This window comes from Festucalex cinctus, chromosome 13, assembly GCF_051991245.1.
Source record: "Festucalex cinctus isolate MCC-2025b chromosome 13, RoL_Fcin_1.0, whole genome shotgun sequence".
NCBI classification, from domain to species: domain Eukaryota; kingdom Metazoa; phylum Chordata; class Actinopteri; order Syngnathiformes; family Syngnathidae; genus Festucalex; species Festucalex cinctus.
Window position 1 is genome coordinate 16929892 of NC_135423.1, and position 16311 is coordinate 16946202.

The following is a 16311-nucleotide window of genomic DNA, read 5'->3' on the forward strand; positions in this document are numbered from 1 at the left end:
AATGCAACTAAACAATGATGCACATGCCTCTAAAGGGCTTTTTAATGTTTTACAAGGCCAGCGCTTCAAAATGTATGCAGGCACTTTAGGCGGCAAGGAAACTAAATAAAGCGTATGATGCAAGGCAAGAAAGGCCTACCAGGAAAGTTGCTTTAACACTGCATGAGTGCACACAAACATGGAGCTCAATGAAATGCTGCTTGGTTTTGGCTGACTGAAAATATATGTGGGCTTTCATTTAGCAACGTGAAAATTGATAATTAAGGTCGCCACTGCTGTTTTGTTGAATGAAACAGTGTTTCGAGGAGAGAGCTTTGTTAGAGTAGCTAAATCAAGCTACTCTATGTGTCTATGGAGGAAGCATTGGCCTTTTGTAATAGGATCATGTTGTTGGGGCTTCTGTGATTGGCTGGCAACCACTCTAGGATGATCACCGACTCAGTCAGCAAGCAGAGGCCACTGCTCACCCATGACCTTTATGCTGGGAAATGATAGTAAAAGCACGATATAAAATGGATGATTGGATGGCTGTTCTGGGCTTTTACAATAATGACTCTATGAAATGTGTTACAGATAACACAACCTTTGTTTAGGTTTGTATTACTTTTTTAGGTAATCCTATAATTCATTCAAACCCAAAAACTTATTTATAGGGTTTTTTTTTCTTTGTTTTTTTGTTTTTTGTTTTTAAATGCTAGAGCATACAGAAGGGGTTGGTGCAGCTTTTGACCTGCAGAAGACACTTAAAGCAATGGTAGTTATTAAAAAAAAACGGCCAGCAGGTGGCGGCTTAGTATAAGAGATCAGCCAGGGTCATATTGCAACAAGCTTTTTTCCCCCCACGTTTTCAACAGGTTTGTGAATAATCATGAAATTTAGCTATATTCTAATGCTAATTGCTGGAAAACAGAAACAGATACACATATACTTTTTCTTCCTGATGAAAGAAGAAACTCTAATCTTTCTTTTGGTAGGTTCCATGTTTTTAGTAACACAACACAGTATTCTGTGGGTCTTGCAAAATCAGAGAAAATCCAGTAAAACAGCCGGGAGCGAAGGACTGAAAATGGCTGGGAGTGATTTTGTTGACATATTCTAACTTTAGCCATAGGGCACTGAACACCCAGCACAGACCACATGTAATTTAAGTCCTATTTTTCAGAAAATTTTAGTTGAACTCTCGGATGTACCAGTATTTGAGTGTTCAATCTTTGAGGTTTTACTGTACTTGTGTTTTCTGTATTGGCAGCGTCTTAGGCGAAGCCTCCCCCCCGGGTTGTTGCGGAGAATCTCATCAACGTGGACCACGACCACGTCGGCCACTGGGCTACCTGCCATAGAGCCTGGGCCTGTACGACGGGACCGCTCAGCTAGCATCAAATACACCACAGAAAGGTACTAACAATATTGTGTAATTTTGGGATGTGATTATTGATTCATCTTACTTTTTTTCCCTCACTGATGCAGTGAATCATGGAGAAACTCGGTTATGACAACCATCTCAAAAAGCCGCTCCATGTCTGCCTCCTGTGCTGCATCCATCACATTGAACCACTTCTACAGCAAACCGCTGGGAAGACCAGGTGGGTGAAAGCATCAAGATATTTCTTGAAGTTTCTGGACCTACTTGTCTATGCAGTGTCTTCCCAAATGTCTTAAGTGTGTCAACCTCTCCTTCAGGTTTCACCCACTCCAACATATCACCTCTGGGCTCTCCATGTCCGTCACCCCCCGTCCAGGGTACTCCTGTCTCCAGTCCAACTATCAAGACATGTTTAGTTCAGCTTCCTGAGATTGCCGTGCCGCTGGCAGATCAGGCCCCTGGCTGTGCTGTCTCCAAGAGTCACCACCGAGCCTTAACACATAGCCAGAGCGCTCCAAGCTCCACCACCCCTCACTGGAGACCATCACTCTGTAGCAGGTAAATTCAGCTCCACACAACAGTATTATTGCAATTTGTTACCTGCGTTGTCTTCCAAAAGTAGTGGAACAGTAAGGCCAGTTCAATTTCTTTTTGCTAGGGACTGAAAATATTTGGGTTTGACAACAAAAGATCCAGAGACAAGAAATCAAAATTTCATCTTTTATATCTGTTGGATACACAATTTAGAATACACCTTTTGTTTAAATCCACTCATTTTCATGTGAGCAAAAATATTAGAACAGGTCTGATTTATCCTGAATTATATCTCCATTCAGCATAAGATTAGGGCAGTGGGTTGCTTACTTTGTTGGAGGTACTGAACCCCACCAGTTTCCTATGCGCAAATGGGTCAGCAGATACAATGAAAACAGCAACGGCCCAAGAATTGAACCCTGTGGCGCGCCATATGTTCCATTCATGCGCATGTGTACATGTGAATTTATATTGCATATATTCGTCCAACCATTTTATTTAATTATTTTTTGCCCGACAGTTAGTAGGAAGAGATTATAATAAAGAAATAACATGATGTACCATCAAGCATTCTCGCCAGTTCAGAGGCTCTATCAAAGCGTTATGTATGCTCTAGCATAAAAAAAACAAAACAAAAAACAATCATTAAAAACAACAACAACATATAAATATGTCTTTGGGACACTTAAAACATTTAATATAGAATGTATTTATACGTTTTGGGGAACAAATGAGTTAATATTGAATCAACTGTGAAACTCAGTGGCGATAATGTAATGATTTACGCATGCATGACTTATTCTAGGAAGGATGGGATCACTATTCTTCATTGATGAGCAATTTATTGGCGATGGCAAAATGTACTCATAAGTACATTGTCTGTAACCCAACTGTCTGGGAGCTCCTTCATTAGGCAGCAAAATAATGAACCAGAACACACTAACAAAAAATAACAAAAGGAGTTCATCAGGGGAAGGAAGTGGAAAGTTTAATTTAATATCTAGAATTAAAGAGGAGACGGAAAAGAAAAGATGTATAGTTTTCTCTCTCTCTCTCTCTCTCCCTCCCTCCCCCTCCCTCTCTCCATGTGGGATTTATTACATTGAATACATACTGTTGCATTTCAATCTTGACATTAATTCTGCAAGTGCTGCAACAAAAGATGAACAGACAGTTTATCTAAATGAGAATACTATAACAGTCTGTGAGGAAATGAGTCACTTGATTTATCAGCATGAAGAGGACAGGAAATGAGTCAGTAATCAGAGAATGATCAGGGAGAAATAATGTGCATCCTCTGCTCTCTTTTTTATCAGCTGCGGCAGGCAGTTCAACAATCGACTGAACCACGGGGTAGAATCTATTGCCAAGGTGGACCAAATACCGCGTCCAGGTAAACAGCAGAATTATGCTTGCATACATTTTAGACACTTTTGTCAATTCTGCACAAGACTCACACAGACAAAGAAAAGAATCCACTTTATTCTGCCTAGACCAGAAAAGTTGGAAGGTGTTTACTTATGCGATACATATGTAGGACAATGCAAAACCACATTTTGGTATTATTCTTTTATTTTATTTCTATTGACCGACTGCATATTCCGTGTTCCTATCAGATGAGCGTGCAGTTGCCTCATCGGACTACGACAGCACCTACGATAGCACTTATGAGACCAACCACAGTGACAGCAGCGACTTTGCACAGAATGAGGAAGAAGCCGAAGCAGGCAAGAAGCCGAGAGAAGGCTGCCGACAGTATCCGTCGGAGGGCATCGTTCTGCATCCCCTCCTGCCATCCCCTGAGGTTGGCAAACAGGTTTTATTGGGACCAAAATATGGTTCGTTTAAATCAATTGTTTGATTAGCACGATCGTCTGGTTTTTAGCAGGTTTGCCACACCGTACTGAGGTTCAAGGTTCAAATCTCAGCTCCAGCCCTTCTATGTTTTTCCTGTGGTTGCATGGGATGTCTCCCGTAACTCCGGCTTCCTCCCAAATTGCACAAACACGCAAGTTAGGTTAATTAAAGACTCGAAATTACCCATAAGTGTGAATATATGTGTGTATAGTTGTTTACATGTGGCCTGCTTCTGGCTGGTGACCAGTCCAGGTTGTACTCTCACCAAATCTCAGGCATAGGATATTATTTATTGATTTATTTAATTTTATTATATAATTTAATGTATTATTTAATTATTATTTCATACATTCAGTTACTTCTCTTGAAAGTATGTTTCAAATTCACACCGAAAGGCATTACAGTACTGTTGCAATCAATACATGCATAACTTTATTCTGTGCATGAGGCTTTCAGAGTCATAACCGTGAGACATTTTTGCAACAGGAAATATTTGACTATTTCCTGGCTGTTCAGCATCAGCAACAAACACTGGGCATCTGTTTTCTGGAATAGCTACAAGGCTCATTGATTTAGGACAAGCGGAAGTGTCAGCTAAGGCAAATATTTATCCCAAAATTCAGTCTGGAGTATTCAAGCGCTTCGCTCCCACCAAGCATGCTCTCACTGCTGCTGTTGATAGTTTACACTCAGGGACAGTGAATTTACTTTGCAATTTATAGGTTTTTATTCATGGTGGATGGAAAGATGTAATGTGATAGTCGTGTATATAATCACATTTTATTCTGCTGGTAATCTTTTGGGCAAGGTGGAACAGTTCACATAGAAAAATATCATTGTGACCAATATTGAAGAATACACTAACTGTAATTGGCCAATACCTTTTTTTTTTTTTATTATTATTTTTTCTTCAACACACAGAGCAAGCTAATCCTGGACTCGGAGCCACTGGTGATGCCTGGGTTGGAACCTCTTATGAGTCAACTCAACAAATGGAATTTTCCAATTTTCAGTCTTGTGGAGAAGACTCATGGAAAAACAGGTTGCATTCTCAGCCAGGTGAGGACTGATTAGCTCTGTAATCTTATGACAATATATCAACACTGATGGACAGAAATAAGTATAGTATTGTGTGCATTGGATGAAAAGAATAATGATCATCATCTTTATATGCACACATACATGAAATTTGACCGATCACAGTAGTGGACATATAAAGCACACACATAAGCAGGGGGCTCCTTAATATGCGCACGGTCAGCAGTTCAGGGTATCTGTATCTTGCTCAAGTATAGGGTGGGAGTTTTGAACTGGGGTCCACAAACTGGTGGCTGATGAAATTAACCACTTGGCCGCCTGGGCTCGGCTGGGCTGGGTTTAAAAAATAAATAAATAAATAAATAAAAATAAAAAATAAAAATAAATAAATACTAGAATAGTCAAATTCATCTTTATTTCTATAATTGATATTGAATCAATAGCCATCCCTACTAGTAATTTATGTATTGTGATGTCACTAGCTTGAGCAAGCATGAGACTCAACAACAAATCCACTGTAAAGATTTCTTGCTGAAGTGAAGCTTTTTTTTTTTCCCCCCCCATTCAATGTCCCAGGTGTCCTACAGGCTCTTCGAAGACGCGGGCTTGTTTGAGACCTTCAAGATTCCTGTAGCAGAGTTCATGAACTATTTTCACGCTTTGGAGAATGGATACAGAGACATCCCGTGTGAGAATACATTTCTCTTGTATTGTTGCCCATACTGTATTGTTTTTATTGGCTTCTTTGTGAAATAGAACCACTTAAAGAACAGAAAGGGACCTTGTAAACATCACATTTCATAGCAAATAATAATTACAATCACCCTCTTTATTTACTCCCAGCCATTTTCACAGAAGCAACCTCCTTCGCTGCTGTTTTGCTGGATTTTGACTGATTTTCCAAGGCTTGCAGAATATTGTGTTCTTTTGCTACAAAACATGCACCAAAGAAAGATTAGGGTCTCTTCTTTCATCGGAAAATCTTTCATCGGTTTCCGTTTTTGCAGCAATTAGCATGAGAATATAGCTAAGTTTCGTCAATATTCATATTCCTGGTGAAAACGCTGACAAAAAGAGCTCGTTGCAACATGGTCCTGGCTGATCTCTTATACTCTGCTGCCACTTGCTGACTATTTTTTTGTAATAACTACCATTGCTTTAAGCCACTTCTTCATGTCAGAAGCTGCCTCAAAGCCTTCTGTATGCTCTTGCGTTAAAAAACAAAAAAAAACAAAAAAACAAAAACGGATTTATACGTTTTTGGGTTTGAATGAGTTAACATGAATGAGATCAAGAGGATGCTATTCCACCAATGTGAGAACACTTATTGACAAGTATTTTGACAGTAAAATATTTTTATGTTCTTAAAGTTTTTGAGATAGGAGACCTTTACAGGGGATTTAAAAAATAAAAATTCATTGTTTTCTCAGTTTATCTAGTTTGTATTTAGCACCACTTGATATATTATTACCACTTGACGTCTTATTATTATTATTATTAGTAGTAGTAGTAGTAGTAGTAGTAGTAGTAGTAGTAGTAGTAGTAGTAGTAGTAGTAGTAGTAGTAGTAGTATTACATAATACATACAAAATATAGTGAGAACAAAAAAAACAAGTTTCAAATTTCCACTTAAAACTGTGTGACTTTGTATCATTACTTACTAATATTGAAGTTGGGTGATTTTACTTCACAAGACTGTGTACAAATAAACAACTGTAAAGTTGTCTGTACGTTTACATGTTTTTTCCAAATAAAGCAGAACAGTGACGATTCTGTAATCTAAACAAATGTGAAGAGCCACAATAGTAAAGGCTGGGCCACTTGAGTTTGTATGAGATTGTAGCTCATGCATTGACTGCCCTCTGCTGCTCGGGATAGATCACAACAGGATCCATGCCACTGACGTGCTGCATGCTGTTTGGTACCTCACAACTCAACCCGTGCCCAGTCTGCCCATGCTCCTGACTGAGAACGGCATACACAACGGTGAGAAAAAATTTTTTGGTAGCGTCTAATCACCATCCATTATCCTTTCCCACTGTTTAAAGAGATGCATTTGTCTTTTTTCCTCCTTTCTATCTGTAGACCCAGCAAATGGCATAACCCCTGGTGCTACGGCCTTTCTGTCATCAAAGATGCACTCTTTGCTGGAGGAAGGCTACGGCTCCCTGTCTGGCCTAATTCCGGGGCTGGAGCTGATGGCCTTGTATGTAGCTGCTGCCATGCACGATTATGACCATCCCGGGAGAACCAATGCCTTTCTTGTAGCAACCAGTGCACCACAGGTAAATGATTAAGGGGACTGCGAAATGTCATTTCAAATGACAGATCAAGTCAAGTAAAAGTGGACTTTTTTTTTTTTTTTTTATTCCACCGTAGGCTCTTCTATATAATGACCGCTCTGTCTTGGAAAACCACCACGCCGCTGCAGCGTGGAACCTCTTCATGTCTCGTCCTGAGTACAACTTCCTGGTTAACCTTGAACATGTTGAGTTCAAACGCTTCCGATTCCTTGTTATTGAAGCCATCTTGGCAACAGACCTAAAAAAGCACTTTGACTTCCTCGCAGAGTTTAATGCCAAGGTAAAACAAAGCATTTTGGACAGCATCTTTGTGGGAACAGTTTGGGAAGGGTCCTTTTTGTTTTGATTGAGTGTGGCCCAGTGTGCAAGAAACGGTCCGTAAAGACTTGCTTTGAGGTGTGACACAAACCCGACTTCTGCCCCATATTTCCTTCTCTTTGTATAATACTTTTGTTGTCCATGTAATACGACGGCGTATTAGGGCCATGTATAAATATTTTTTATTTTTTTCCAGAGGGGGGTAATATTCAGAGAAAAAACTTGCAAATTTGCCACTTTATAAAGTCGCAAATTTGTCAGACAAAAAAAAAAACTCGCAAATTTGTGACTTTATAAAGTGACAAATTTGCCACTCTATAAAGTGGCAAATTTGCGAGAAAAAAAACGTACAAATTTGTAACTTAAAGTGTATTCCGGACGTTATAAAGTGTCAAATTTGCGAGAATTTTTTTTTTGCAAATTTGCCACTTTACAAAGTGGCAAATTTGTGAGAAAAAAAAAACGTGCAAAATTGCGACTTTACAAAGTGGCAAATTTGTGAGAAAAAAAAACTTGCAAAATTGTGACTTTATAAAGTGGCAAATGTGCGACGAAAAAACAAACAAAACAAAAAAAATTGCGACATTATACAGTGGCAAATTTGCAAGAAAAAAAACTTGCAAATTTGTGACTTTATAAAGTGGCAAATGTGCAAAAAAAAAAAAAAAAAAAAAAACTCGCAAATTTGTTTTTTAGTTTTTCTCTCGGTATATTGCCCGCCCCACCCTCTAAAAAATATATTTATACATGGCCCCAATACGCCATCGTAGCGTAGGCGTAGTGATAGATAGTCCCTAATAAATTGATAAATGATCAGAAAGACGTGTTTTTTCATGTACATGTACCCAGGTGGGTGACGAAGGAATGTCTGGTATCGACTGGACAAACGAAAATGACCGACTGCTGGTTTGCCAGATGTGCATCAAACTGGCAGATGTCAATGGACCGCTGAAGTGTAAGGAGCTGCACTTGCAATGGACTGAGGGGATCGTCAATGAGTTCTACGAACAAGTATGGTTCTAAACCTCTGCAATTCTTGGCCTCTTTTACTGTACTGTACATTATTTAGCTTTATTAGCTAGAGATTTGATATATCAAATTCCATACCGGAGTTCTCAGATCTCATTAGCCAGGTCTCGTATTACATATCATTCGAGTAGACTGCAAGTATACCTAATGTAGTGTATGGTAAGTGCACATGCATTCTTAATACTTTTTCATGTACTATAGGTTAAGTGTGTGAAAGTGCTTAAAAAGCTTTACAAAGTTTAACATGGCAACCAGGGAAACGGTGAAGTGAAAATTGGCTCCATCTAGTGGTCAGAAGGGGAATTATGTATTTTATTCAAGGGGGCCTTCTGCCCCTGTACAGTGATATTTGTGGCTTATAGTTTTTTTTTCTTTGTGGATTCAGTTTCTATATAGATGTCCTCATTATCAAGTCAAGTCTTCTTTTTTATATATATAGCAAGTGGCAGCAAAGATGCTTTAAGTCACAACAAATGTCAAATTACTCTCTCCTATTGAAATGTGGCTTTGCAATGCACTTTAATGCTCTACATTATTCATTTAACTATATTTATTTCACTCTGCATTTTTCTGTATACTGTATATTACGCATGTGCAGCTCTTACATGAACCATGTGCGCATGCATTGATTCCATCCAGGTTTCTGGTTGCCATAGCAATCAGAGCCCTTGGCTTTATGTTCTCCACATTAATTACTTTTAAAGTCACTGACCCAAAACAAACAAACGGAAAAAAAAGCTTAACATTACATGACTACCACACGCAACATAGTAACACAAACTAATTTCAAGTTAAGATTAGACTTGAAAAATATTGTCAAATGGGAAGTAAACCATGGAATTCATCCTTTGTGCAGCTATGTCTTTGTTGACAGTACAAAAACAGGAAAGGCATGAACAACAAACATCTCAACGACAAGGGAGGAGCAGGATGTTTCCTCTTTTAACGTTTTAAGCAAGAATCCATTCAAAATATAATTATGAGATTTATTAATGTAACGAGTATAGGAAAATTTACACTATGGGGTTCTGGTTATTTAGTGACGTAGAGTCAAGAGACTCATTGACGAGCTACCCAATCAGGGATCAATTTTCCAAAGCATGTTCAACAAACACTTAGACTAACCCTGAACAGCGAGTTGACATACATTGAAAGAGGAAAGTCTGCATTTTCGGTTCAAAGAAAGCTGATTTGAGGTAGTTTTATCAACACAGAGTAGTTTCACCAGGAGTCACCAGCCCACCAAAAAGACCACATCATTAGAGATCCTGTCGTCATGTGACTTTCGCTGAACACGCCGGATCCAGATTTATTTCCCCTTTATGTGTGCTCAAAATGCCATCGGAGTTGGCAGTTTGACACGAGTGTTGCTGTGTTATTTAGGTACGTTAGCAACCTAGCTGCTAAATCGGCCGCGGCCACCATCATTATGCTGTAAAAAGTCTTCTTTATGGTGTTGGTCAGTTATTAAAGTCATCTATTAAACCGTAGCCGCACAAATGAACGAAACAGATTATTATCTGCTGATTCAGCCACCATCTATATACAAAGTGCAACATTGGCTATGTATTGATTCTTCTCGTTGTGGCAGCTGGTCCACAGCAGCTGTCAATCATTGTTCAAGTGTGGCGTTTGCCCTTTACTCAAAGTGGCAGATGCGTTTTCTATCATGCTAAAATGGCTGCGCTAACAGCCATTTTGGGACACGTGACATAAATTATGGAGCCCCGATTCGTCGAGTAGAACACAGGGGTGCTGCCCTCTGCTTCCGCGTTTTTTTTACCCTCTCAATTTGAAATCTAAATGCAATCATATGGCGAATTTGAATAGGTCTTTAGAAAAAAAGTGCAACACTGCAGCGGCTCTTCATAGTGGGAGGCGGAGTGGGAGAACGATGCTGCTCGAATCAATGAGTAAATTTAAATGTAGTCTTTTGCAATTACAAAAATATTACAGGCGAACCCTTTTGAAAGGTAGCTCATTATTTCATTTAATTTAGGTTCAATCCTGCGGAGGAGAAGCACACTTGACTTAGGATGAAATATAAAAACATAATTATGGATTAGTTGTGTATGTAGATGGTGGACTTAGATGTGAAGCGGTACCGTTCAAAAAGATAACTGTGCAAAAATGCCAGCATATCTATGTGCCGTCTGATAATCTCACGATGAGTATTTAATTCCCTGCGCAATAATGTGGCACCTTCATCAATAGGGTCATTGTCAAAAGGACATGCCATGTTCGTGACAAAAGTGAACTTTACGCTATAGGCGTATTTACGCAAAAACTCGCCGCAGCGGCCTTTATGAATGAGGAAATGTGTGACTGAAAGGAGGCGAGGACAGAGAAAACTGAGGTTCATTGTGAAAAACCTGCTACCGACCAGGTTTGGTTCATGGACACTGTTACTACGGTAACTGACCGAGAGCTTAAATTACCACTTTTTATGAAACAGGCTCGAGTTGCCTCTTTTTTCCTCTGGTATCAGTTACCTCCCTTTCTGAAACGGAAGACGCAGAATTTCCCATATTTCACGGTTTCTTGACTCAGGGTTCTCACTAAACCTGCCTTGTGAAATAGACCTCAGTTGTAGGTTTTACGTGTGTGTTTTTCTATTGGAGGCTTGACCTACTTTCAAAAGAGTGCAGACAGTCAGTGGTGCTGTGCAAATGACACACAACACCATTGTCCCTGTGTGTATGTATCAGCACAGCAGGGAAAATCCAAATATTTTAAATTATTAATATGTATTAATCCATTGCTTTACATGAAACAAATAAGCGTGTACAAAAGGCAAAATAAGATTATTTCATGACAATTACTAGGATTTATACACTGTAGTTTTAAATAGTCAAATATTTTGTGTTTTGGGGAGTTACTCAAAAAAAGCCAAAAAGCAAAAGGTACACATTTAGCACTTCTTTTTTTTCTTCCTGACAGCATATTTTAGGAAGAATCACGATGCATCACGAGTTGATGCATGCTTTGCCATTGTTCAAAGGCCACATAAAAAAATGTGACGGGCCTTGAGTTTGACACTGTGCTTTAGAGTGCTGCAGGTTTGTTTCCTCAAAACTTTTTTATTGTCATGTCTGGGGTCACGCCAGGGTTAATTTTGAGTTCATAACATGTTAAATTGAGTTCATGACCGTGAGGTCAAGTGTCTGTTATGTACAGATGTAACAAGTGTCTGTTTTGAACTGATATAACTAGCATCTAGTTTCAACAGGTTTTAGGCTATGTGATGTCAAGAATCTTTAATTCCTTTACTGGGTCAACAGCCAATCAGATAATTCCATGTCAGTCCTGTTACCCACATGTCTAGCCACAACCAATCAGATCGATTCCTTGTCTATATAAGCCTCCTAAGAAGTGTGTGTCTTTGTCGGATTATTACTTCTGTTACCACTGTCCCTCTGTGCAACTCTTTTTTTTCTCGTATATTAAAGCTTGTTCCATGCCTCTCGATGTGAATAAATAGTTAAAATCTTATTTGTGTCTGCGCTTTGGGATCCAACCCTCAGCACATGACATTTATAAGTTCAGAGATATGACTAATTTTCAAACACAATTAAAATTGTGACTCTGCATATTATATACGTAGCCTCATATACTATGTTTTTCCACAATTGAGTGAACCGAGAGTAATCCAAGTTTGCACCTTTCCAGGGGGATGAAGAAGCAAGCCTGGGCCTTCCCATCAGCCCGTTCATGGACCGTTCAGCACCACAGCTTGCTAAGCTGCAGGAGTCGTTCATCACGCATATAGTGGGACCGCTCTGCTCCTCGTACGATTCGGCCGCTCTGATGCCGGGTGACTGGGTCGACCTGCCTGAGGAGGAGGAGGAGGTCGAGCAAGACGCGGCAAAGGACGGTCGAGATATGGAGGAGGAGGAGCAGGGAGATTTGGGTGAGGAACGTTTCTCCAGTATGCAAAGCTTTCATTTATTCATGTTCCACGCCAATCTACTTGTTAGTTCCAATTATTCCTTCTGTTGCTCACAGTAAATTCTGTACAGTAAATTTGACTATTTAGAGTGTGACCAAATAGACTCTGTTTTACAGTAGGCTAATATTTATACTTGGAAGAGAGTAAAATAAAGAATTGGGGAAAAACAAGTAAAAGTCACCCAAGGTTTGACAAAAGAACTCACGACCTTCAGCTGGGGAGACAATACTACCTGAGCTATGCTCCTCCTACTGTTTGCTTATCTCCAAGAAGAGCCCCAAAACGAAGATTCCAGCTGACAAGCGCTATGCTAATACACAGCAGCACCTGCCTGGCTCAGTGAGTAGATCGGCTGTCTCCCAAGCTAAAAGTTGTGAGTTCATTCCTCAAACATTGAGTGACTTTTATTTATTTTTTCCAATTCTTTACTTTACTCTCTTCCAAGTGTAAATATTACTCTAAAACTGAGTCTATTTGGTCCCACTCTAAATTGAGTCAAATTTACTCTACAGAATGTACTGTACAACACAAGTTCTCAATTACTGCCTTGATGGTAAATTATTGGCAGCTAGAATGCGTTATTGTGTTTAATTTACTGAGCTATATCTGATTGTATAGAAAATGTAATTAAACCAGGTCACAATGGAGCTTGTAAATTCATTTTAAACTCAGGAACATCCATTTTCTAGTCTGCTTATCATGACTAGGGTTGCACAGCGAAAACATGGCACCTCCACACATAGGAAGGCCAGAGCCGATATTCAAACCCAAACCTCAGAGCTGCGAGGCAGAATTGCTAACCACTCTTGCGTCAATACAAATGTAATCTCTAATTCAAATGATGATGTGTTTAAATGTGAATTTTGTTGTAAATATTATGTTTCACTCAACAGCAATATATGTACAGACATGCAGTATCTCTAAAGTCTTACAACACGCTATGGCACAAGATGTGACTGGGCATCTCGTTATAGAGAACAACGTGCAGGATCCATCCATTCATTGTAATTAGGTAAAAACAATTAGAATCGGCTTAACTCATTCACTGCCACTGATGGATATACACGTCAAAAATCCATGGGTTGAATGGGAATTTTTTTCGATGTCGGTCCAAAATATGTCTTTACATGAAACCTTGTAAACTGGCCCATGGTGCTAAGGTTGGGGACTGTGCTGAAAAATACCAACGATGTCATTTTTTTTTAATCAACTTTGATTGAACTTTTAATCACGTTAGAATCAACTACAAAAAACAAAAAAACAAAAAAAACACCAAGTCGTTCAACTGTTACTGTTGATATTGAGTGTATTTGATTCCAATGTGACAAGTGTATTTTCATAGTTCATAGAAATTTTCAAAGAAATAATTGAGGTTTGTTGATAGATAAAAAGGTCATTGGAATTGCAGTTTTTTTAATCTCGTGTTGTGTCTTTTGTCTCTTACAGACAGGCAAAATACAAAGAAGTTGAGCAGGAGGAAAGTGTTCTGCCAGATCACACAGCACCTCCTGGAGAACCATGAAATGTGGAAGAGAGTCATTGCTGCAGAAGTCGAGGAGGACAAAGAGGACCCAAACTGTCTTAGCACCTCCACTGACCCAATCACAGCCATTAATGAGGAAGAGGAGGAACAAGCAAGCAAAGAGGAGGAAGATTTAACTGAATGCTTCGATAAAAGTGAAGAGGTGCCAGCTATAGAAGACGAGGACGGCCTCTCACAATCAGAGACGTCGGGCGGGAAAGAGGAGGAATCGGAGTGATAATCCGAACAATGGCCTCCTTCCAAACCAGGAACTTATTTTACTGTTGTTTGTTTGCTCTCCTAACTCTTAATAATATGGTAGCCAGCACATCACTTTGACACAACACTGTAGACGATGTTTTGGGTAATCTGTGCCTAACAAAAACAGGGTTTATGACCAGAACATTTTGGAGGAGCAAAAGAAAAAAAAAAAAAAAAAAAGTGTAATTTATTTTATCCATGGTATCAAGTCCTTATCTAGCCTGCTCGTTCTTCTATATATGCACAATGACACAGGTTCACTCAAATCCTCTATCAGTCAGTAATACGAGGTGTGTCAGAAAAGTAACAGGACTTGTATAGTTTTTCATAAGTTCCTTCGTCAACGTTGACCAGACAATTATTACTTTGCTCAGTGCGCGAGAAGAAGTGAAAGTTATGGCCGTCCTGAGCATCTGACAGTTCCAAACTGAGAAAAACATCACTGTGCTGTAGCAACCTTCCTACTCCGCAGACCTGGATCTATGTGATTTTTTTTTTCCTCTTTGAAAAGGTCGAGGTAGTTTTGAAGACAAGGTAGCTGTGATGATCTTGGAATGGCATGGAAGGCTGGCAAAGACTACAGAGGAAGTCTTAAAAGGGGAAAACTCAGTTTATCTTTTGTGACGCAAGTCTTTGAAATTTTCTGACACACCTCATATACTGTGCTCATCTGTGCACTGGCGTGCAAAGCACATCCAAAAATTCATCAACGACGAGGTGGGTGAGTGTATGCTCCCCCTCAGGTGGATGCCCTGGACCACACCCACTTAAGCCCACCCTTTGCACGCCACTGCAACCGAAGCTTTGAGACTTCCTCTTGTAGACAATGGGATGAAAGCCAGGGAAAAAGCTGTTTCCACTGAAGCTTGGCAATGTGGAAAAGTGTATTGGAAAACAAGGGGATTTACATCACACATGCGTACGGAGAAGTGCATACAGGACAAACATGTTTTATACAGTGGACAAAATAGAGCCCTCTAAAAGCTTAATCTCCCATCAAAGAAAAAAATACAAAACCAGGTTTTACTTTGCATCAAACAATGTGTTTAGATGCACGTTTCCTACCACAGCACACTAACGCATCGAAAGGTCACACAACTCAGGAAGGCGAGAGAAACGAAACAAAGATGACCTTATTAATTTCCAACGCTTTCTTTCCGCTTTAAATGCTATACATTTAGGACCATGTTTGTACTTTACAACAACAAACGGAAACAAGGTAATTGATCAAATACTTTAATATGTAAAGCTCAAGTACTTCTTCCTTCTGGTTCCTGTATACAGTTTATTTTATTACATGACTAGTCTTTATGTCACTGTCAGGCTCTGCTTATATTTTTTAGTATGCTTATTAAAAACATTTAAGTTCGGTGCAATATATTGAACAGCACATGGATAAAATTGCTAGTACCCTTCGCTTAATGAAAGGGGAAGTCAACCTTCAACATTTCTTGACAATAACATGTTATATGTGACCTCACTAATCTAAACATGACATTCTGATTAGTATTACATTTGTGGAATATGAGTTATGAAGCAAAATCTAGTCGTTTTTGTCCTCAGGGGTCGGCCATTTTGCCATTTGCTGTCGACTGAAGTGGACCTCACAGTTGCTCAGGTAACAACTAATCACAGCTCACCTGTTTTCTGAAGCTGAGCTTTATTTGGTTGTTACCTGAGCAACTGTGATGTCATTGTCACTCGACAGCATATGGCAAAATGGCCGCCTTCTGATATTGATAGAAACTGCTGGATTTTGCTGCTTAACTCATATTCCAAAACAATCCATCCATCCATCCATCCATCTTCTTCCGCTTATCCGGGGTCGGGTAGCGGGGGCAGCAGCTTCAGGAGGGAAACCCAGACTTCCCTCTCCCCAGCCACTTCAACCAGCTCCTCCGGCGGGATCCCAAGGCGTTCCCAGGCCAGCCGAGAGACATAGTCTCTCCAGCGTGTCCTGGGTCGTCCCCGGGGCCTCCCGCCAGAGGGACATGCCCGGAACACCTCCCCAGGGAGGCGTCCAGGAGGCATCCGAACCAGATGCCCGAGCCACCTCAGCTGGCTCCTCTCAACGCGGAGGAGCAGCGGCTCGACTCTGAGTCCCTCCCGGATGAGCTTCTCACCCTATCTCTAAGGG

At 39.9% G+C, this 16311-nt stretch overlaps 1 protein-coding gene across 1 annotated transcript in view; it reads left to right on the forward strand.

Annotated features, from left to right (window-relative positions):
- The window catches only part of LOC144033330 (cGMP-inhibited 3',5'-cyclic phosphodiesterase 3A-like), a 43644-nt gene extending 29308 nt beyond the window's left edge, over positions 1-14336 (forward strand). The window contains exons 3-15 of the mRNA XM_077541379.1: positions 1250-1395; positions 1468-1583; positions 1681-1921; positions 3214-3290; positions 3514-3701; positions 4676-4813; positions 5369-5480; positions 6671-6778; positions 6878-7077; positions 7172-7375; positions 8263-8424; positions 12112-12352; positions 13838-14336. Of these exons, the coding sequence (XP_077397505.1) occupies positions 1250-1395; positions 1468-1583; positions 1681-1921; positions 3214-3290; positions 3514-3701; positions 4676-4813; positions 5369-5480; positions 6671-6778; positions 6878-7077; positions 7172-7375; positions 8263-8424; positions 12112-12352; positions 13838-14151 (2247 nt within the window). The 3' untranslated portion in view covers positions 14152-14336. The remainder of the gene's footprint in view (positions 1-1249; positions 1396-1467; positions 1584-1680; positions 1922-3213; positions 3291-3513; positions 3702-4675; positions 4814-5368; positions 5481-6670; positions 6779-6877; positions 7078-7171; positions 7376-8262; positions 8425-12111; positions 12353-13837) is intronic.
- Positions 14337-16311: the final 1975 nt, after the last annotated feature.